Genomic DNA, 23,589 nt, shown 5'->3' with positions numbered 1-23,589 from the left:
CCGCAGGACTGAACATAGATGTGGGATCCTGCAAACTCGGATTCGTTCCCACTCTGCCACAAGAATCTGGGGAGGGAGCGGGAGAGGAACGCTGCTCCTCATTTATTGCACATTGCCATATGGAAGACTTTTCAGCTGTTACATAGTTAGGCCTCGCAGCCCCTCTATCTAGCAGTTAAATATTATTCTGTCACTGTTTCCCTTTGTATAGACGGAGAAACCGAAGCTTGGAGAGGCCACGGGCACTGCGCCGGTGCTGCAGTTACATCGAGTCAACGGTGCCAAGGGGATTAGAGGCTGGGCTCCCCGAATACGCTCCTCCGGCACGGGGCCACCCAGGGGAACCTCGGGCTCTCTGCCCCGACTACAAGGGAAAATACAAAGTACGGTCTCCCTGGTCCTGGTAACCGGTGGCCTGGCCACATCGCGATGCACAAGGCATTTGGGAGGAGTACGTGCCTGCGGCAGAGGCGGCTGGGCTGCCACCGCGGCTCTGAGCTCCCGGGGATGCTCGGGGATGAGGAGGTCACGTTCACACGTGTGTAACTTGCTCGGAAGATTAACTTTGTACTTGAAAATAACCCCCAACCTCAAACAGCCAGACAAAAATAGGGGTAGAGATGGTGCCTTTTTGGAAAAAAACCAGAAAACGAGGTAAAGTCCTTTTGCATTGCCCCCGCAGGCGCATGACCCTCCGTACCGAGCAATACGGTTTGGTTTTGCTGCTGGGTGCAAGGATGGGTAATACACAGAAAGATGAAGCGGCTGGTCCCGAAGACCTCAAGGAGTTAGGGAGGACGCAGGCAAATTGGAACCCCGGTCTGCCGTCACCCTGGGAAAGCAGCCCGCGTGGAAGGGGAGATGGGCAGGGGAGGTGGAAATGGCCCGGGGAGAGGTCTGGTCAAGGTGGAGACCACGAAACGGGGACGCCGGCTCAGAAGAAAGAAGGGAGGGCCCTGTGCAAGGCTTTCTCTGAGGATACTGCTCAAAGAAAGAAAAGAATCCGGAATAATAGGTATTTAATGAACACAAAATGCTGCTCGGTGATCCCAGCCCCTACCCAGAGAGTCTCCCCACGCCTCAGGGAACATCAGGGCTTGGGCTTCCCAACCACGCAAACGAAGCAGCCCCGACTGCTGGGGTTGTGGTTCTGACTGGGGCAGTGCCCACGTCACCCGACAAGCAAAGATGGAATTCCAAGGGTTTTATAACACCTGAAAGATTTCTGCTGTCCCAGCTCTGGATGTGCAAGAGCAGCTCCGCCGAGCTGCAGCGTGGGAGGGCCTCTAGCACATAGTACGTGGCTTGGTGTCTTATCGGTTTTATCTCTACGTTAAGAAATACGGGAGATTATTCCCGAGTCAAAAATCTGTGTCCTGCCACAGAAAGCTTCACCTGATATTCTGCCAGAGCTTTTTTGTTTTATTTATGTCTCATTACTCATGGTTACCTCTCCTCCCCTACTAAACCACATCATTTCTCTTCCCTTGGGCTGCTTACGCTGAGGTGGCCTTTAAACCCCGAGCACGTTGCAAAATTTTGGAAGTCCTGCTCACTTTCCAAGACAGCAGGATCTGAACTTAGTGCTTCAAACTGGCTCCGGCACACGGGGAGAGGAGCTAAATCCATCCCGGGACTGGGGCGCAGGCGGGCGGGCTGCAAGGTTTGCCGGAGGTTATTGAAGCACCGGCATGAAAAGCAGCAGATCTTTCCCAAGTCTCAGCTCTCTGCCTGCCGTGCCCGACTGGGCTGTAACCAACGTTAGCATTTTTGCTTCTTGCAGTCTTTTTTCCCTCTCTTTGCATAAAATCGTTTTGTCTCTAGTTCTCCAGGAATATCACCCGGAGGAGGGAAACTGTCGGGTATCTATCTTTCCTTGGAGATCTTCAAAGAAAAGATGTTCTCTGCAACATTTGTCAATTTTCCCGTTAAAGATGAAGAATTTAGCTTGCAGAGTGAATTTTAACCCTTCGGATAGTAAAACTGGATTAGATGCGATAAAGGTAACGTAAAAAGCAGTAGACAGTTGTCTAGATCGGGCATCCAGGTGCAATGAGAGCACCGCGCTCCTCTGCGGCACGCTGCGAACGCGGAGGCGTGCTCCGGCATCGGCGGGTGCTGCGCGCGGTGCCTCCACGATGGCGGCGGGGTGGGTTTACGGTAATACGGAGCAAAGATCTGGACGACTCTCTACGTAAGGGCACAAGTCGCGCTAATTAAGCAGCTCCTGAAATGGCGTGTTTGTGGTCGACGTACGGCGTGTGCGGTGCGCAGCCTGCATCGGGAGCGAAGCGGGGCCAGAGATGTTAACGTCCGCGGCATCTGCTAACCGCAGGGCTGAGTTTACTGAGTTTAGCCTGGCCTTACAATTTTCTCGCTTTTGTAGATTTGTCCGTTAATGGCATTTGAACATTCTTTTGTGGTTTAATACCGACTTGCACAGTGCGGGAGGATAATTAGTGGTAAGTATTAAGCAGTTTATGTTCTTCTGTGATTAGAGAATAAGTCTGTGAGGTCTTCGGGCACTAGCTCCATGATGTTTTATTTTTGCTGTGTAAAATCCTTCAAGAGAAAAGGGTGTTTGTACCTTTGATCTCATTGGGCTTTTCACAGTGAATGATGTGCTAAAATATATCTTGCAACCTGACTGGCTGGACTAAGGCTGTCAGGCTGCTGGGTCTTCTGAAACAAAGTATGCGGTTTTGGGAGTAATTAGGGCCATGCAGTGGTTTCACTGTGTATTTTACAGTATATCAAATATGCATATTGTTTATTTATATACAAAACGCATGCACTTAAAATAGTCAGCAAACCAACTGTAAACGCATACATATTACGGAAGAAACCTCTCGCCGAAGTGACACGCTTACACTTTCCCATGAACTTTTCCTTTCTGCAATCCCAATTAATACTTCAAAAGCACGTTTTCAATTGTATGAATCCAGATGCTACGTTAAAATACATATTTTTATACCACGGCCGTTCCTAGAAGCCTCTGTCACCCTGCGCTGTGCGGGCACCGTGCTGAGCCGCAGCCTGACCTGACGGGGTCACAGCCCGGATGAACAGAGACAGCCAAAAAACGGCACCCAGAGGTGAAGTCGCTTGCCAGAAAACTCTCTGCCAGGTAGGCAGCGAGCTTGGGGAGCAAGGTCCAACTTCCCTGGTGCTGTTTCCTCACACCGTACCATATTCCCATCGACTGCTCAAGTTCACACTTAAATGCCTAACACATGTTAGTGCCAACTCCTATAACAAAATATGGTTATTTGGAAGTCCTCGGAAAGTGCTTTTGCTTGAAAAGTAGTTAATGTATAGCCAGATTAAGAAGGAAATCAACTGCTTGCTGATAAATTCAGCGTAGCCAACTCTTGGGATTTTCTCAGGAGTCTTGCAGTATTTCCTGTTCTTTTGGGGCTTTATTTTTTTTCTAAAGCCTCAGCTCCAAAAATTCGGTAAGGACATAAAAATCTAGACTTCATTAAAAATAGCAGTTTCAGGCCCTCACAGCTGTGGACAACACCTGAAAGCGTGATCAGAGCGTAGCTAAAAGTTCAGAAAAAACCAAGAGGCAAACACAAACCTACGACGTTTATACGTTCCCAAAAGTCTGCCCAATTTTGCGAACTTGTGTCTCGGGAACCCCAGCCCAGATTTTTAACGTCTGTCTGGAGGCCGGCATCGGCGGCCAGGGGCTACCCCAGCGCGGGGGAAACGGGAACCGGCGATCCCCACAAAATCCCTCTGCGGCACGGAGCCCGGCCCGGGGGCGGCCGCGGGCAGGGGCGATGCCGTCCCTCCGAGCGGCTCCCGGCGAGCTCAGCCTGTGCCGCAGCACCAGGGCGCGGCAGCCGCAAACCCGACCTTCCCTGCCCGCCCCCCGCATCATCTTAGGTGGGGCTCGGCGCGACATCGGTGATAATTTTGGTAGATATTATTTTTGCACTTGGAATGCCCTTGATTATTTACTGCAGTAGCCACAGCGGAGAAGCCTTCAGCCATGAATTAAGTGCAGCTCGTTTCTTCAACCTCAATAATAAACCACAAAACGGACCTTGCATTTTAAACTCTTCCTCCAAATATCACAGGCGAGGAAAACCTGAAGTGATGGCTCATGTCAGAGGCAAAACAATTCAGGAATAGTCTCTCAAATAATACAAGTTGTACTAAAAATGCAGGCGCTGCAGCCCGAAGACTGGCACTGAAGGGGTTAACAGACATATGCTGTATAATTAGGAGATGCATTAATGATTATGAATAGTAAATGACTTGGTGCAAGGAAAAAATCCAGTCAAAAGGGACATGCACCTATCTTACATGTTTATTAGAAACTGTATATAACTAGAGAATTCTGCTATTAAGAATCCTGCATTATTGGTGTAAATACTTCCAAGGGTACATCAAATTGTAATCTTTCATACGACATCCATCAAACCAGGCTGGAGATTTTGACAAACATTAAACACAGTAAGGAGGCAATTATGTATGCATGATTTAATCTGCAACTAATTAATATGCAAATTTATTCATATGTTAGTTACTAAATTAAAAATGCAAAGAAGCCCTTATGGTGATTCTCAAAATTTTGCACAAACAGAACATTTAAAATATAAGAAAAAATGAAGTTTTTTGGAAACCTGCGGCACACTTTAAATCTTTGGAAACCTGTTGCACGGAGATGGTTCAAAAATATTTACTTAAATACCGGAGAATGAGAAAAGGTGCGTTAATTTTGTGTCAGAACGTGGTGGCAGAAAGGTTAAACACGAATCTCTGAAAGTCTTAGGAGATGTGCACTAATTATCAAACAAACTGTATTCTAGACCGAACTCCCACAGCCTGCAAAAAAATTCCGGCTCGGCACAAACCGGTCATCTTTCCGGCATTTTGCTCCGGTTGGGGATGCCTGTGTGCCGAATCCAAGGCTATTTTAACACCGGCCGATACCCCCGCATCCTCCCTTGGCACTCGGAAGCACTTTTGACGGTCAGGGACACAAAACCCCACGCTCTGTTTTCACCTGAGTAGGTTTTATGTTTAAGAAATCTTCTGGAAAGATGGGAAATAAGAGGTGTGGGGGAACTAATTGGGTGAAGGTGGACAGAAACGGCCTTTAATTCTTTTCCAGATGCATCTTCAAAGAAAAACAAGGATGCAAACAAGAAGCAGACATTTAGAATAGTTCCTGGAGAATTGCTACAGCTATGATTCGGAATAGTTTCTACCCCCTAGTAGGTAAGTAAAGAACAGTAATTAAGTATATATTATACCATTGTTTGCATTTTGAAGGTATCTGTTACGGCATACGTTTAACGTGCCAGAATTTCCTTCCGGTCGTATTTCCAGGGAGAGTTCAGTTATATTCTGAGCTCTGTACGTGGCTCTGAGACTAAGCTGGAGCAGCCAGCATAGCCAAAAAACGAGGCACAGGTCGAGTACAGAGGAAAGCACAGCAAGTACTTCCAGGCTGTTTCCTGGGTCAGTGAACTCTCACCATTTCCTTCTTTTTTCCTCCGAAAAAACAAAAGTAATCAGCTCTGCGGCAGGCCAGCGCCAGAAGAGGATGTTGGCACCAGCTGCTCCTGCTCCCACCGCCTGGTTTGGCCCCCGGTGCCGAGGCCACGCCGGCGGCAGCGTGCCCACGGCCCCTCGCCCGGAAAACCCCCGTCCCTGGCGCAGCTCCCAGGAGCTCCGGCCCGGGTCCCCGGGGTGCCGGGTCAGAGCCGGGTGTCCCAGGGAGGCTCTGGGTGCAGCCTTCCCGCAGGGATGGGACCCGGAGGGGACCCTCGAGGCCGCGCGGGTCCTCGCGAGAGCAGCTTCCTCCGCTGGGTGGGACTGCACCTAGTGCTATCGCCGTTATAAAAACGATGACCTGCTCTTCACTTGTAATCGCTACGGCCGTACGAGCGCTTCCTGCGTGATTCACTGATGCAGAGCGCTTTTAGGATCAGGAAAGAGCATCCAAAGATCAGATTTGCCCAATTTAAGGGGAAAAAGTCTAGACTGGAACGGAAAACCACAGCAAAATCGCTCTGAAAATACGAACAGGCTTGGCTGTACATATTTAAATCTACTTTGTTGCGCCTTGATAGGTGAGTCTTGATTTTTGTCTAGGCCAGAACCAAATGTAAGGCTTTTAAAAAGCTTAAACGTACACATTTATGCATTCATTACACAGTGTTAAATCTAATTTGTTCTTTTTACTGTCACAGGAAGCACATGTTTAAAGCAATCTGTTTCCTCATATGAATGCTTTCCTGTCTGTTTGAAAAAAATTGCAACACACTTTACCCCAAGTAACCAAGAGGTGATCATAAATATCCCTAAATAGCATTAAACAGATATGAAAGACATTAACACTTCCAGAATGCCAAAGTAGTATTAAAAAAAATTCTAACAGATGCTCCTAGGTCAAAAAGTGAAATGTGTGTTTCCTGAAAAAACACTCTCATCAGAATCATAAATGAACTGTGAGCGGAGAAATGAGGTGTTGCAGAGCAAACGAGAGGATCTTTTTGGTTAAGGACTCTCGCGCACTATTGCCAAAGTGTGGTTGCAATAAAAGAGCCAAAATTAAAGGCGACTTGCCTCAAACCCGCTATCCTTTGCACTCCACCAGGTGGCAATGGCAACGCAGGAGGGCTAACGGCCCCGACCTGCCCCGGCCCTTCGGCCCCGGCCAGGGCTGGCTCCGCCAAACTGGACTGGGACCAAGCGGTTTCACTCTGCCTTGTCCCTTCCTGGCTTGCGTTTGGCAGGGAAAAGATGTTCTCATCTGGAAACGCGGTCAAGTCACCTGTAGCACGCAAATCGAGCTTCAAATACCAAAGTTACCGAAGCCCCTCTCGCTCCGGAGCGGGGACACGCGCTTCCCGGCGTGGGGGTCTCGCTGCCGTGCCGGGCGATGCTGCAACACACGAAGGCTACCAACGGAACGGGTCTTTGAGGCACCTAAGATAGTCAAGTCTTTATTATTTGCTAGAAAAGCAGCAAATAAGGGAGCCTTTAAGCTTTATTTACGGCATAGCGAGGACGGCAGGGGTAAAACGCCCATCGCTGAGCCATCCGTGCCCCCAGATGCCGAGGGCTCCTGTCCCCGGGGCCAGCTGCGGACCCCCGGGAACCGCCCAGGGCACCTGCGTGCGCCTTCGCAGAGCCAGAGATTAAACCCGTATGCATTGCAGCCGTACGCATTAAACATGCAGCGCCGACAAACGTGAGCTTGTAGCATCTCAGAGCATCGGCAGGGCTGAAAGGAGCCCTCCCGGCACCTGAGGAAAGGCTATTCTGGAGGTCTTTCTAGGGATTTCCAGCAGGAGAGCGGGCGAGCACAGCCCCGCAGAAGCTCGGCGGGGAGAGCGAGCAGGGCAGGCCAGCCCGTCCTGGTCTCCCGGAGGTGCCCGTGGGGCTGAAGCTTTGGGAAGGAAAATGCAACGCGCATTTATGGGTCTAAAACCGCGCCGGGGCTGCTGCGGTGTCCCCTCCGCTCGGGCGCTGACTTTAACCGCTTGTTTGGCCTGTCAAAAGGTGCTGTCTGCCATTGAAAATAAAATAACAATAAAAAAACAACCAGCCATTGTAGGCCTCCTAGGTTTTGTGCCAAGAAACTGTCAGGGGAGCTTTGCTATGCATTTAACAACGTTAATAGTTATTGGAGCTCTTTATGCTATTTTTTTTCTATATTTTCGCTATGCTGATTTTTTTGCTCATTTACCGCTTCAGTGTAAAGGCAAGAAATACTTCAGAGCAAAAATTAATGTCCCTTTGATAAAACACAGAGGCTCTGTTAACAAATGGACTCCAGGCAGAGTGCAAGCCTATCAATCTTGACGGAGTATCTTAAACTTCCACAGATAACTTCTTCATTAACGTCCTGCTCTCCCCTCCGCACGCTGCGTCCCTCTCCCCGCCCCGACCCCATGTCCAATCCGTTCTGAAATGGAAGAAAAACTTAAAGCAAATGAGATCAAGTAAATAAATCCCCAGCCCCAGAAGCCACCCTTTCCTAAAACCACGTTGGAAAGGCCTGATGCAAGATAGGATTTAAATGCTTATATCTTACATGCTGAACTGTGCTAATTGGAGATCTGAAGGCGCTGCACTGCTTGTAATGAATACCATCTACAGATAATACTTAAAGAAAAGCTACAAAATCAAATTACTGCACAGAGCATTTTTTTTTTTTTAATCTTTAAATACCTTTTCCTAACAATTTTCCTCAAGGACAAACAGAAAAATTAAGTGCCGAGTTTTACACTTGTGAAGCTCAGCTTAATTCCAAAATGAAAAAAGAATTACAAATTACTAGCTATATAAAGAGTATGCTATATATTCCTTAGCTATGGAAAGCTAAAAAAATAGCTATATAAGGAAAACGATGGAAGGCTGGACACGAAACCGCCGTTTATTTTTACGTTTATTTACCGAATCAAATGCATTTTCCCTTGGAGCAGGGAGCAGGAGGGCAGCGGCGACGCGGGGCTCAGCGGGGCGCGGGCAGGAGCGGCTCCCGGCGCAGCGGCCAGGGCTGCAGCAGCTCCTCCAGCTGCAGGGTCACCGCCGGCAAAACCGCGCATCGCTGCTGCTGCTGCTGCTTTTGTTCCATCGCGAGCCTTCCAACGCCGACGCTCGGTACGCGCAAATGGAGAGATTGCCGAAAAGTTTAAACGAAAAACGCGCGTCGAGTTTAGAGGGGGGGGAAAGGCTGAAGCGTGCAGGGCACGTTTCATCCCAAAGGACGGACCAAACTCCCCGGGCGCGGGGTCTGCACCACCCTACCTGCCCAAGGGGAAGAAACGCTCCTCTGCCTAAAAAGCCATTTGAAAAGAACTGCCTTACAAACACTGCTGAGTGTCTACTGCGTCTCATTTTTGCAGGCACTTAGAAATCATCTGGGTTTGTTGGCCAAAACCTGCCGTCCATGCAGTGAGTGCCTCCTGCACTACCTGCAGTACTCTGAAGAGGGAGTCTCTGCTCAAGCTAAACAAAAAACCCCCACGAATCCCACACCTCTGTACCAGCTGCTTAGAATGGGCCAGAACTGTTCAGTACTGGATTTTTTTTTTTTTTTTGCCTTTTTTTTTTTTGAGTCCAAAATAGTTAAACATTCAGAAGTGCGTGAATTTTGCAGTAAAGGTTTTAGCTTTAAATATAACGTACGGCCAAGGCCTAAGAATAATACACATATCGGACCATCCCTTTCAAATTGCTTTTTCGTGTTGAAGATACCCGTGCGATTCATTGCAAACTAAAAACTAAGCCATTTTAAGCTGCGATTTCTCCACCTTTTAAGCTATTTTAAAACACCACCACCGCAGCATTTTGCCTGCAAAATGACTTCTTAGTCCTTCAGATGCGGTGAGCGATTTCAGGTGCGGTTTGCAACATACGGTCTTTTAACCGATCCCCTCACTGGCGTACAGTAGATTTTATCATTTCCTTGGTTTGACTTCATTTGCTATGTGCTAAAGCTGCATTTCCACATTTATTTATTTACTTCAAAGCAAAGAGCAGAGCTTTGTTACAACTGCAAAAAAAGCAGGGTAGAGCTGAATAAGGGCCTGATTTTCATGTGGAAAATCCCCAACTCATAATGCAGTATGGTTTACGCGGCTGGCCAGAAGGGCGAGGAGGGACGCTAGCCAGGCTGCTTCCCTGGGGCCACCGGATGAAGGGAATCGTGTCAACCCGATAACGCGGCGAGCGCGACAGCCCCGTCGCCGGTGGGAGCCCGGGGCAGCGCCCGGGGAAGGGCGACCGCTGCGGGAATGGGACAAACTACTTTGGGAAAACGTACAGGCTGGTGCGAGGCAGGGGAAAGCCAAGTACCCTACTGCAAGCGTGTTGCAGTGCATTACGCAGGTCTAGCCTCACCTCTGGGGGCTCTCAGACCTCACTGAATTACACTAAAACAGTATGATAAAATTATAATATTAGTTCCTGTTATCCTCTCCTTAATCCAGCTCCTACCTCGCTCCCTCTCACTTGACACATGTTGCTAGCGGGGTCCCGGTGAGCTGCCTCCGAGCCTTCGCTCCCCTTTTACCCTGCTGGCCTCGGACGCGTGTCTCCAGGAAGGTCAGCTCTGTCCCAAGGAGGCTTCACCCCACGTCGCTGGTCCTCAAAGACCCCCAGGCCGGGACCCCCTCCCTCGGCAGGCGCCGCACCGCTGCCCCAGTGCCGTTTGGCAGCTGCAGCGCTCCGGCACGTCTCCGGTGGGTGACAATCCACAAGCCAGCGCTGAACCCCGGGGAAGCTCCAAAGCACCCAACAGGTCCAGCGTGGACGAATGTCCCCAAAGACGCTGGCAGCAGTGACGACGTCGGCATCCCAGGACCGGCCGATTTTCTGATACGGCAGGTGGCACAGGGAAAGCCAGGGACATTGTATTTGTTTTGGAAAACTCCCATTTAAGTTGGTTGTTTGAAGGGAAATTCATACGGTTGTGTTTTTGCACTTGAGGTAGGAAGTCTGCAAAGTCTGCACAAAAAGCACAAGCGGTGCTTCCTCACCTCCCAGCTAAATTATCAAGGCTTCTCCCATGGAAATCAGAATAAAGCTGTGGAAAAACTCCAGGTGGCATCCCAGTAGTATTTCTCTTTTCTTGATTTTTGGAACCAAGCAGGTGTTTCCTTAGGATGTACAACTGAGTCATACATTTCCTTATCTGTCTGGCCAGCAAGGTCAGAGCTGGTGCGCTTGTAAGCGCGCACCAGGGCGAGTGCAGACAGACGTCTCCAGTCTAAGAGGGGGCACCTTAAATGAAGATGAAAGAAAGAGGCTCTTGCCATTAAAACTGACGCTTGGGAGATTTTACCTGCTGATTCGTCAACAAAATCAATTAATTTTTCAGTTCCTCTTTTTTAACACAACTGAGATGATATTTGACTTCTCCCACTCTTTGTTCTGGCTGTCAAATCTTCCCCACAAGAACCCTCTCATTGCCTACATTCAGAACAACGTGCGGCACCAGTCCAGGCCATGGCTGCAATCCCGCTCCTCGGTGCAGCCCGGCTCCTACTGCCAGACCCGGTTCCTTCACCCTGAGCCCGCTCACATCTATTTGACGAACGAAGAGCGAAGCAAGTGCCACGGCCAGAGACGAGGCCCCTGGCAGAGGAGGGAGCTGAGCCCCAAGCCCCCTTCCCAAGCAGGAGGTCGCCTGTCTTCCCCGAGGGCTCCTACGGACGCAGCTTCCAAGGAGATGGTTCCACCTGAGGAGCCATCACCTCCTCCTCTTTCCTCCATTTTTAAGCCTTCTACTTATTTTAAAGCTGTTGGTTCTATTAAGAGTAAATTAACCTTGGAAACCAGAAAGACATGACTGTGATCGCCGGCTGAAGCCGTGGTCTCTGTCGCACTGAACGGCTACGCCCGGGCTGCGCCACGGCTGCTTTCACAGCCACAGCTTTTGCTCTCTTTCCACGTCGCTGCAGCCGGTTTCGGGGATGAGGGACGCTTGGGGACACCCCACCTCTGCTCAAGGAGACGCGAGGAAACGAGCACAGGGCGAATCACCGCGGCGAAGAGAGAGGTGTGAACGTAGGGCAGGGTCGTGGCGGAGAGCCCGGCCCATCGCCCTGCTGCTGCCCCCGGGGCGGCCAGCACGCAGGATTCCGAGAACAGCTGGATGTAGAGCTGTGAAACGGGGACTGCGTCATCGCCCGCTCAGGGTTTACCATGGGCAGGGTGCAAGCTGGAGCACCTCCGCCACCATCCTCCTGTTTCGCTAGATACCAGCAGGACCTCTTACCATCACGCGAACCCCCCACCCTTACAGCGTCCTAAAACCAGCTCTGCATTGGCTCTGCTGTGCGCCGGTGGCGACGGAGCTACGGCAGCAAAACCTGCGGTTTACAACAGCCGCTCCACTCCAGACCACGTGGTTACATCGCTGAGCTCCTTTAGCTGCCCCTGCAGCAGAGGAGGGGACTGGAGAGGCTGTTTCCACAAGGCTGCTAAACTGTGGGTGCTGCTGCCACCCCGGCACGAGGACATGGGGACAACCCCGCAGCTCCCGCCAGCGCCTCGCACCCCGCACCCAGCTGCACCGGCCCGCCGAGCGCGGTGCTTTCGGTCCTCCCTGGGAGGGGGCTGCAAGGAGAGGTGTGCGGTCGGGGGCTCGGGACAGGCTGAAAGCTGCCTTTATCGGCACGGGTTGAGAGCCTGAGCACCTCTCTCCAGCGTTGGAGCAGGACGTGGGACTTCAGTTCGGGCTCCAGCTCCCGGCTCTGCCATAAACGGGGATCAAACAACTGCAATCATCCACTCTTCCCGTGGAGCTAAGGGAGCAGGAGGCCTCGGCGCGGTCATAAAGGAAAGAGCGTCCAAAGAGAAGGAAAATGAATATATTGTACTGTAACGATCATACTTGATAGCACGTTTACTAGATGATAACCATACCAAAAGAAAAAGCACTGGCGATGGAGGAAATGCGTGAGCTGAGCAATTTATTACATCCAGTCGTGCTACTGGAAAGCTTGGCCACAAAGAAGAGTAACTTGAGATGCAGAAAGCCTGCAGATGGCCTTTGCCGGGCTCACGCGCCCACCTTCATTCTCAGAGGTGAAAAGCCTGCCTTGGCCACGCAGGGGCTCAAAGGCAACGTCACCACTTGTGCTCCTCCGAGCTGCGCCCGCTTCTGTCCCAGTAACCCCTCCTTCTGCCGAAGCATGCAATCCTGCTCCAAGAAAGCCAAAGAAGCACTTGTAACGTGCCCGCAGACGACCGGCGTCGTGAGCTCCCCGCGACGGCTTCATTCCTGAGCTTTCTTTTTGTCCTCAATATATTCCTTTGCATTATTGGTGCTACCTGTTGGACATCAACGCCTGGGCAGACGCCACTCCCCTGCCGCAGTGCCACCGTGCTGGGCTTACTTAAGTCAGGACGCTATAAGTTCCTGTAAAAACACCACTCGAACATGACCTCTACAACCTAAGCCCTTCCCTCTTTGCTCATTTTCCCCCAAAGATTCCCCATTCCATACCCCATTCCTTCACAGACACTTCCAACCGTACAGACCAGCGCAGCTCGCTCCTTGCTGACTCTTACCGGGCAAGAGAAGAAAGGCAGAAAATGCCTTGGCAAACGCTTCGCGTAAAAGGTGAGATGCGATTAAACCATCAGCAGCTAAAATGGATGAAGGCTTCGGGTTAAAGGTTAGAAGAACAGCAAAGCCTTAGGATGAAGTGAAGGGTGAGGAGGTGACGGTACAGAGGAGCCACCCGGATTGCACGATGCTAGGTGACGGCAGCACCCGACGCTTGTAAAGAACGTGGCACCAAACGACTGCAAAGCCTCTCATAAAGTGGCCGTCACCATCACTCGGTAAAGGCAGCTCTGGCCCGCAGGTCCAAACAACGTCCACGTGCCCTCGAGTTTGGTGCTATATAAACGTGCTATAGGTGCTACAGGTGCTATAGGTCAAACCTTGTCTGTGGGTAGGTGCCTACCGACCGCGCCAGCCTGGGTACAAAACGTTACCGTGTCATAGCTTGGTAAAGTTCCACGGGCCCTCAACGAGGCAAAACAAGTTGTAACAGAAAAACCTCATTGTTGCCAATATAGTCGTGCCCATATCTCATCTTCAGTTGGCTCGACCCAAAATACCCTGACCCTCACCGCACCGCTCCAGTCAGAGCAGAGCTTAAGGCGGAAAGCTCCAGTATGGCACGGTCCCAGTAAAAGCCCTCGCCCCAGAGAGACTATATGGAGCCTGTGAAGTCCAAGGAAGTACGTTAGGTGGTGTTATTTCACGGGCAGGAGCCCAGGACACGGAGACTGTGCGTGCCCAAGGAGCAGGCAGAGTTGGGGGGACCCGGCCCCCCGTCCCGCTGCCTGCAAAGGCAGATCACACTGTGGGTGTGCGGGCACGTTCAGGTTACGAACCCTGAAATGAGGGTGATCTCCTGAAACCTCAGGGACGGGAGAGGCTCCACAAAGGACACCGTGAGGAGCGGGCAAAGCCAATCTTAACACGCCCCACGAAAGAGCACGCCGAGTCCCCGCGGCGGCCGGGCAGGCACCGGGGCGCGCAGGGAAGGGGCTGCTTCGGCAGGGACACGGCCGCCCCCCGCTCGAGTCTCGCTCAGACCAAGCTTGCGGAGCTCAACCTTTCGGTTCCAGCTCAGCTCCAGGCCTGTCGCCAGTTTGTAGCCGCTGGGACGCAGCCCCGCACCCAGAGCGCAGCGGGAAGAGTCTCACCTTCCCGGCTCCAAACTTAGTGCAGATCTTCGTTGTTTTTTAAACTCTGATTGTTTCCATAGTTTAATTTACTTTGTTTTCCAAACTCGTAGCCATTTCTTATGATAAAGGGGAGCTGATACAACATATTTATTACCATTTATCATTGAAATTTTTATAAGACTACTTATGAATTAATCAACAATAACTGCTTTCACAAACGCTGCTGCATTAATCTCCATATCCACTGCATAAATCACATTGAGAATGAGTTAATATACATATTTTAAGAGAAATACAGCAACATTTCCACCCTATCAACTAAGAATATTATAGCCTAGTTAGTCAATTTATAAATGCATATACTTCATTCAGCACCATAAATCCCGGCAGTTCAGGGTGACACAATCTAAAAGCTAAATATAATCTGACCTTTTCTAAGGTATTTGTCCTGTTTGAGACACACAGGTGCCTCTTCGAAAGCAGCATCATTTCAAATGAAATGTATGATTCACGATACATGAAGACAACAAGACCCAAATACCTATCTGTATGCTCACTTTAAAAAGGCTGCATTTCCGTCAGAACCATACTATTCTTGTATTCACATTACTGGACCAGTATTTTAATTTACTTAATCTTGGAAGACAGCGCTATGGGTGAGTAAAACATTCAGGAATACCTTTTCATATTTGATTTTCTAATAAATTGTACAGCTCATTAAAATAATTTGAAGAATTTAAAGTGCATATCCTACTTCGAGTAATTTGGCTTAAAAATAAAAATACTGTTAAAATAGTCGAGAGTATTGAGCTGTAGAAGTATTTCTGTTCTGTACAACAACCGTATTCACAAAAAATTAAAGGAAGCACACATTTGAGACTAATCTGCGACAAACATAAATTGCCTTTCATTCTTTCGAAGCAAGAAGCAATCCATAAAAAACTTTTGCAGCAGTTATAAATCCCTGCACGTTGCCGTTTCCAACAGGAACGTTGCCACTCTTCCCCACGCAGGGAGGGCAGGTAGCAGGTACCATTTTCCTCCAAGTGTCTTTTATAACGCAGACACAAAAGTATCCCTGGAAATGTCCGGAGATGGTCACCTGCCTACAGAGCGATATTTTAAATCATCAAAAATGCAGGTTGGGGTGGGTTGGTTTTTTGGTTGGGTTTTTTTTTTTTTTATTTCCCCTTGCAAATGACTAAACAAAAACCCAGCACGCTTCCCGAGCGATCACAGATGAGTGCCGAACTCGCTGCCGGCTGTGCCAGGAGGATGCAGAACAGGGCGCTGCACCCTTCCCGCGGCGCCTCGCAGCGTGCCGGGGGCTCCGCGGTGCCGCGGCGCGCTCGGCTCGGCTCCGCTCGCTGGTACCCCTGCCACGCACAGCCTTGCCTCCAAGCGCCGGGCGCTGGGAGGGGAACGTCATGCGAAGCTGTCAGAAAAACTATTAAAAGCTAAAGTTTCATCTAAATTCAATCCACCTCTAACTTCAAGCATAACAGTACTCATAAAAACCTTTGGGGAGGATATTAGCTATTGCTGTAAAGGAGTCCAATAAAAACCAAACCCAAAAAACACATAGTGAAATAAATTTAAAATACACGTGTGGGAAGTTAGTTTTAATTAAAAAAAAATAGTATTATTACTTTACTGGAAACTTGCATTTGAGAATTTCGGTATTTCAACAATTTACAAAAAAGATTCCTGTTTGTATCTGTTTAACGTTATAAAGATTGCAATAATCCGTGCGAGTAAATTAGGAGGTTCATACGTGTTCTTCTCTTTCAGATTACAATTTTATTATTTGTAGTGACCAGTAATTAAACCACTGTTTAGCACAGTCACTACAATAACTGAAGCTTTAACAGTATCCTAGTTTGCAAACTGCAAATTTACGTGGGTTTATGGTAAAAACATAAAACCCATCTGAGATTAACAGGCCAATTTGTTGCATATTCCGCAAGATTGATTGCCACTCGGCTCCTCCTAATACCCAGATTTAGAGATAAAACCAATAGAGTTATCAGGTATGAAAGGGAACCCCTCCCCTCTTGAGTGGCTCACAGACAATGTTTGCAGACAATGATACAAAAATATGTGTTATGTATTTTTAAAGGAACGGCAGAGAAAAAATTAAAATAAAAATACTAGAATAAAATGCACTCTTTAGCCATGCTACTCTTTAGGCTGCATTTACTGAAATGTCCTAGAATTTCTTTTAAAAGCGCTATTTTCCATATGTTTTAATGGATTTAAAAGGAAATGCTCTCAAAAGATGTAATGCGCCTTGGTACAGCTTTTTGAGGAAGAAAACACAAGGATTTTACACAATGATGAAAAAATGAAAACTAATAGAATAATTATTTGGCTCACGAAACAAAGGACTTCACCGGACCAAAGAGAAACACCAACTTCTGACTGCAGGACGCAAAGATTTCACGCTAACCACTGAGAAACGTGATGCTGGGCGGCATCCGTAACCCTCCTCGCAAAGGGGTAGCGGGGATATTCTTTAAAATCTCGGGGAAAACGCTGGGCAATTACCAGCTCCGGCGTGATTGCCTGAGCAACCCACAATGCCTCTGGCAGCAGCTGGATCCCAGCGGTTGACACCTGGGTCACCCCCAGCCAGCTCCTGCCGCAGGTACCGTAGCTCAGCGACCTCACGTGGAAATGAAGATGTCTGCCCCGCAGCCCGGGCTGAGACCCATCGAAATTTCTCTCCGCGCGTCTCTTTGAACGCCCAAATCCATAAATCAGCAGCAGCCCGACACAGAAGCTACCCGGCACGCGGAAGGGACGCTCGCCCCGCGCAGGTACACGCCGCCCGCGCCAGCTCTCCAGCGCCCGCCGCTGAACACCCGCAGGAGCAGCGCACGCCCGTCCCCACCGTGCAATTAATCACTTCCAAGCCGGGACAAGCGACGAGACTGTTTAACTCTCCTTACCTTGTCCTCAGCCTCGAGCGCCAAGCGCTCGGCGAGCCCGGGAGCGGGCTCGTTTCTATCTGCCTGCAACCGAACAAAGCCACCGCGACCACAAGCAAGCGAGCAGACGAGCGGTACTTACTGAAGATGGCAAACCTGGAGGAACTTTTCGAACTTTCTTTGTTTGTACTTCTGAAAAAAGACAAAACGGTGTCTTCATAAGACAGGCTTTTTTTTTTTTTTCCCCCTTTTCTTTTTGCACTGAGATTTTCTACAGACCCAGCCGCTAATCGCCCTGCCCGCCGCCTCACGCCAGGCTTGCAGCAGTTTTGGGAACACCGAGTGGATGCCACTGCTCTTAAGGCTGAAAGCAAAATGCTGGAAAATTGTTCATATTTTGATCTCGAGTGTTAGGGCCTTTGTTTTCGCCTTACACAGATTTGCTTTGAAAAAGCGATTTTTTTAAGGCTCCTTGCATGCTCAGCAAAGAGGACAGAGAGGAGCAATCGGCTAACGTTAAAGAAACCCCTCTGAGAGTCCTGGCGGCGTACGCTCTGCCACTTATTGTATTTATTTCAAAGTATTGCTAAACAGGACGAAACTCCGATTATTTGTTGAAATGGAAAAAAAAGGTTGAACACAAAGTCACTCACCCATAGAGGTGCTGTGGAGAGGCCTCCGCCGGGGGTTATTGCTAGAATACTGATAGTACTGGGAGCCAGGCTTAGTGGGGGAGAGCGCTCCTGGGTTGCCAATATCCATGTCACCTCCAAGGAGACTTTGCTAAAAGATTAAAAATATATACGTGTGTGTGCGTGCATGTTAAAGCCGACTTTCCTCATCATTAGCTATTTCTCATTCCTAAAAATAACACAGTAAAGAAACCTTCACAAGCAACCGAAACACGGAAACAAGAACGTGCCAAAATTTTAAAGGAGACATTACAAAAATTTCCAGTTCTGCATCTTTTCCTTTACCAGGAAAACACAGAGTAATTAATTTAAAATACAATTATTTACATTTAAAGGAGACTTATTGCCTACTTATTCAAATGCAATCAGTGTTTTAAAAACTTTTGGAGCTCTGTCAATATATTTGAAGGGAATTTAGTTTCTTCACTGCAAACAAGATAGCTAAGTGCACAGATTTGACAATAATAAAACTTAAAAGAAAAAAAATCCTGCTGTTGATAGAGCAGTTGGTTCAGTGTGCATGAAACAGCTTCATTGTCTATCCCCGTGCAAGGAAAAATTCATATCCGTGAATTAAATAGATCAGATTTTGCAATATAAAAATCTGGACGGCAGGCTGTACACGATACGTGATTAAAACGTGAAAATAAAAGTACACATTATTAATATTTTTGTGCAATGCTATCCGAAAAAAAAAGCACCTCAGAAAACCAAAAACAATTAACGCTATTGTATAGCAGCAGCAGTAGCAGCAGCAAAGGACTTTCAATATATCCACTTTATGCCTGTACCATTAACTAACAAGACGCATCCTAGTAAACGCAACATTTTCTCAGCTACGAAAGGACGATGGTTTCCATACAACAGCAGCAAACATTATCTGACCCGTGCTACGAGAAAAATTATAAATCTTTAAGAGCCTAGGACAGAAGAACAATTTCCTGAGTAATGTTCTATTTGCTATAAACTACGTTGAAACTTACCCATAATATATAAATCCCCTGATTATACTCTGCATTGAACACATTGTTCTTTTAATTATTCTGATACGCAATAAAACAGGTGTAGATACTACCATTTATATTAAGAACAAATTTACCATTTAATAAAGAAATTTTAAAATTAAGTACCAAAAATCTAACTTTATCGTTACTTGTAATCAACTTTTACTGACTGAACTAATTACTGTACTTGATAAAGTACAGAATGTGTTTTCCCTAATCTAAATTCTAATCACCATGTCACTCACAACAGACTTAGTAATGCTTCACTAACACACTATTCACATGCAAAATACTCTAAATAGGCCAATTATGACTCTGCCCCTGTTCCCTGGTTAACCCGCTGAGAACTGAAAAATTTCACAAGGCAGTCACCAACTAAAACAAAGGCTCCTTGTTTTAAATTAAGACAGTCTTTTTGATTCCTAAATAGCTCAACAAAGTGGCATGTCTTCTGCTGAAAGCAGTTGGTCAAATATGACCCACGAGCTGGAAAATCAGAAATTAAAACATCCTTACTCCTTGCCTATCCTTCGAAAAACATTTAAAGATAACTTTTGATTCTGGAAAACTATATTCCTCTTTTTCCCGGAGAGGCTAACCGAGAATCGCTGACGAGGGATGGACAAACGGGCAGCGAGCGCTTGGGGCTGACACCCTTTCGTGGGGAGCAGCCCAGCATCTGCCCTTACAGACCGCTCGGAGAGGTAAAGATACAAAACCGCCAGTCAGAAGGCGCTTTTTGCTCGCATCTTTACGTTCCGCCAATGCCTAATATACACCTGCAGTGACTATGCTCCTTTTAATAACCACCACCTGCACCGGCAAAACCGGTTGCAAGCCTATTGCATCACGGCAGAGAAATACAGGGAAAAACTCCCCGCAAAAAGCGTTACCGATTCATCGCGAATATCCTCCCAAAAGAAACGTAATTTTATTGACTGTCTCGGAGCATTTCAGAATGAAACAGCGCTCGCCACAGAAATTCTCTGCAGTCATATATTTTTATCACGTATACGTTTTAACATAAAGACAGACCTGCTAAATCTGTGCATGGTTTATCCATATGTCGGGGAGTCTGAAAGACTTAGAGCCATCAGCTGTATAAATTCCTATACCCAGCCTACTAGATTTCATTTGACTTAAAAAAAAAAAAAAAAAGAAACGGATAGAAGACAGCGTTTGCAAACTATTTTAGATTAAACAAGATTCACTTTAGGAGCATAAAACATACACATGCCCTATGTTGTTTTTGTTTTTTCATCCAAACATTTTTCTCTATGAAAAGATGCAGAGGTTTCTATAGGGGGGGGAAAAAAAAATCCCAAACTCGTATTATTCTATCAGAAGGACACATATGTAGCGGGCCGAAGGGCTGCAGGCCCTCGTGCGGTTAGCGACCCAGCACTTCTCGCTGCCACTGGTTGCACTCTCCGATGGCCGTTCCTTCTTCTTGACCTGACAGGTAGCTGCTGGCGGCTGGATTCCCTGCGGCACGGCGGACCCGAGGCTTTCCACCCAGGAAAGCAGAGGGGCCCGCAGGTTTGCCAGCCTTGGGCCGGCGCTGGCCGCGGGGCTCGCCGGCCCTGGCGCAGGTGTCTGCTGCGGGGGCACCCACGCAAGCCCGCTCCTAATTAACGATCTCCCTCTCCACAGATTCAACCCGGGTGCTACAGTATAAGCAGTGTTTTCTACACCAAAGATTAATTTTTCTTGAAAAACACCTCTCAAAAATTTTCACCGCAACTGTCGCCGACTCGTTTCTTCGCTCTCTTAAAGAAAAAACCCGCCAACAAATAACCCAAACCGGAGCAAAGCCCCCCCTTTGTCTCCTATGGGACAGAGACTTTCTCGCAAGGTAAAAAAGAGGGGGGGGGTGCATTAAGGGGACCCCACCGAGCACTCCGGGGAGGAAAACTAAGATAAAAATATATATGTAGTTCTTCCGAGATGCTTGTAAAAGGAACAATGGGCATTTATTACCGTTCAGCCTACATGTCACACTGCTAATGGCCTGCAACAAAGAGAGAGATAAAACGTTTACAAACCACAATGCCATCGATTACACAGCCTTCGGAGCTCGCCTTTGCTCCAAATTGGATCTTAGAAACGCAATGAATTATTAGGCATCAAAGTTAATATTTACCACTAAGAAATGATGAGCTTAAAAGCCAAGCGTTACATTTGTCAAACCCCTCTCCAGTCGTTAGCTATAGGGGTTTACCCTGCCTATGGGTTCCGTATGCTGGAAGCGGGTTATCTCCGGGCGCGAGCCGGACAGCAGGCAGGACGCAAGCCCTTGCAAATCTTCCAGCTCATCGCTATAAATCCGGCAGGCATGTTCTTGCGTTACAGCGTGTATCGTGCTCACAGACCTATGCAGTTTATTTGTTGCGTATTAAACAAAGCTCATAATCTACCGAAGTTGCCAGTCGAATGCGAGAGTTGGAGCTAAAAACAATCAGAGAAGGGGGGGAAAAAAAAGGCGAGAGAGCAAAATCCATTTTCACACAGAGCCACGCAGCTGTATCTGTTATCAATTGCGGTGCTTTCGCTTGTCTCCGTTACACACAATCCTGTCTTCTTTCTGGCAATTTGTAAAATAAGTCACCGACTAGTGAATCCTGCCTCCAAAATTTGAATAACTAGACAAAGAATTAAAGCTGGGTAGGGAGAAAATACGCACGTCCTATGACAAAGTAATATCCATATGGATATGATATTACCCCTCCCGGAAAAAACAAATGTTGCTTCCATTGCAAACCTGAAGTTTTGCTTTTCAAAGGAAAATCACGTGAATTTCACTTAAATATTTGTCTTGGACCTAACAGGTAGGAAATACATTTACAAAAAGATATGTTATTTGTCCTTTGTTACAGAAACAGGTGAGATTAGAGTATGGCAGATTGCTGCATTTTACTAATAAAACGTTAATTCAGATTAAAGGAAAATGGCCTTGAAGCCTGTAATCCAAAAGCCTCTGAAAACACCGATCAGGGAAAAATACCTCCAAAGAGGCCTTTTTTTTTTTTTTTCCTGACAACCTGGATGTATTTTTTTTTTTTTTTGACATCTTCACGCTACGCCGTGATCCAGTATCAAACACAACATCATGGGGCCGTTGCAGGCAAGAGAAAAACGGGCTTAGACGAAAACCGATTAAGCTCCTTTTCTGAACGATTGCCAAATGTTTGTGGGTCGCGCTCACGTTTGAGTATTCCTGCGCGCACAGCTGCAGTCCTGCACGCCGCTCCCAACCTGCGTGATGTATAGCGACTGCGGGACATATGTTCCCCTCGCCGAAAGCCTCCGAGAAGCATCGCGCGGGCACGATTGGAGGCAAAGCGCCGCATTGCACGCGGCCGCACCCCTGGTTTCTCCCAGCCCTCTCCTGCCCGGTGCCGTACGGAGGTTTCTCCCTCTCGGCGGGAGAGGGTGAGGAGCGGGGATGAAGGCTGAGCCCGCCAGGGTCCTCGGCATCTGCAGGTACGGTCAGCAAACCAGGCGAGCGGAGCCGGAGCGGCGTCGCGCCCTCGGTCCTCGTGGCGGGCGGAGCGGGGACGCCCGCCCTCCGGCTGGCAAAGTGGCCCTGTGCCGCGGGGGTGCCGAGGGTGCCGGGACACCCCTCCGGAATGCGCTGCGGGGCTCTCGGCCAGCCCCGCTCTGCCCCTGCCCGCGCGTGCGCTCGCACACCCAGACCCGCAGCAGGGCAGACCTGGGAGCCCGTACAAACACGGGCACGAGTACGTGTTTTATACAACTTCATCAGCTAGCTGGCCCAAAATATATACTTTTAAAAGCAAGTCCTTTTTTGCAATAAATTTCGCGTGTATGATGAGAATTCATGCACTTTATCTAAAGAAAAAAGGGAGTCCGGCTATTTTTCACCATGTTGCACCATTCCTTTAATTAAAATTCCTTACACTTTTAAAGATCAAAGCTTGTTTGCTTGCTTTATTCATATTTAGGCCTTCCTGGCTCTCCCTGTGAGCATCGCGTCTCTGCACTGTTCCCTCTGCTCCGGCACCGACGTCTCTGTGGGCTGGGAAAGTAGGGCAGGGAGGCCATGTCCCGCGGCCCCCGGCCGGCACCGAGCTCCCGCGCGCGTGCGCACGCAGCCGTGCAGCTCCCGCTCTGCTGGGATGGTCGGTACCAACCATCGGGGAGCTGCCGTGCCGTTCCATTATGGGGGTTTTTCCCCAGAAAAAAAGAGCAGAAAGGAAGGTGTACTCTGAGCTTCCTCAACACTAAAAACTTAACGCGTGCTGTGCGCGTAGCCAACGCGGCAATTTGCGACGCTGGGTCGCAGCGAGCAGGCTCCTCCGTGCTCGGTAGCGACCGACGTCCTCCTGCCGAATACCTGCTCTTCTCCTATTGCTCTTTCACCATCTCCATTTGACTTCTCAACATCTCTTCCGCTGCAAATTTGCAAACAAAGCGACTTGCGTTTGTTGAAATCGCATCTAATTTATGAAACAGAGGAATAGGAGGTAATTTTTGTCAGATTTTTTTTTTTTAATACAACAGATTTCTAGCTGCAACTGTCCTGTTTTCCTCTCCTTCAGTAAAATCACAGGATACAGGATTATATCTCATCATCCAGATTTCAGCTGCTCTTACATGCTCTATCCTCAGTTTATGAATTTTCACTTAAGTCAAGTTAACTAAGTCATGCCGCATACACATCTGAATCATTTCTTGGTTATTTCCTTCTGTGATTTCAATCCTCTGTTTTTAATCAAATTATGAAACTAAATTTCCACTTATCATGTGACTATCGGG

At 48.3% G+C, this 23,589-nt stretch overlaps 1 protein-coding gene across 12 annotated transcripts in view; it reads right to left on the bottom strand.

Moving 5' to 3' along the window:
* TCF4 (transcription factor 4) overlaps positions 1 to 23,589 on the bottom strand; it is a 243,023-nt gene that overhangs the window by 79,382 nt on the left and 140,052 nt on the right. For 9 of the 12 annotated variants that reach the window (XM_072861043.1, XM_072861048.1, XM_072861046.1 and 6 more), the window contains 2 exons: positions 17,768 to 17,897; positions 17,257 to 17,306 (listed from right to left, as the gene is read on the bottom strand). The exons of the other annotated variants lie outside the window; for them this stretch is intronic. In XM_072861043.1, the coding sequence (XP_072717144.1) occupies positions 17,257 to 17,306; positions 17,768 to 17,897 (180 nt within the window). The remainder of the gene's footprint in view (positions 1 to 17,256; positions 17,307 to 17,767; positions 17,898 to 23,589) is intronic. 12 annotated transcript variants of the gene reach the window in all.

The sequence above is a fragment of the Ciconia boyciana genome, chromosome 4, assembly GCF_034638445.1.
Source record: "Ciconia boyciana chromosome 4, ASM3463844v1, whole genome shotgun sequence".
Lineage (NCBI taxonomy): Eukaryota > Metazoa > Chordata > Aves > Ciconiiformes > Ciconiidae > Ciconia > Ciconia boyciana.
Note: the sequence above shows the minus strand (reverse complement) of the source record. Positions and strands in the feature narration are given on the sequence as shown.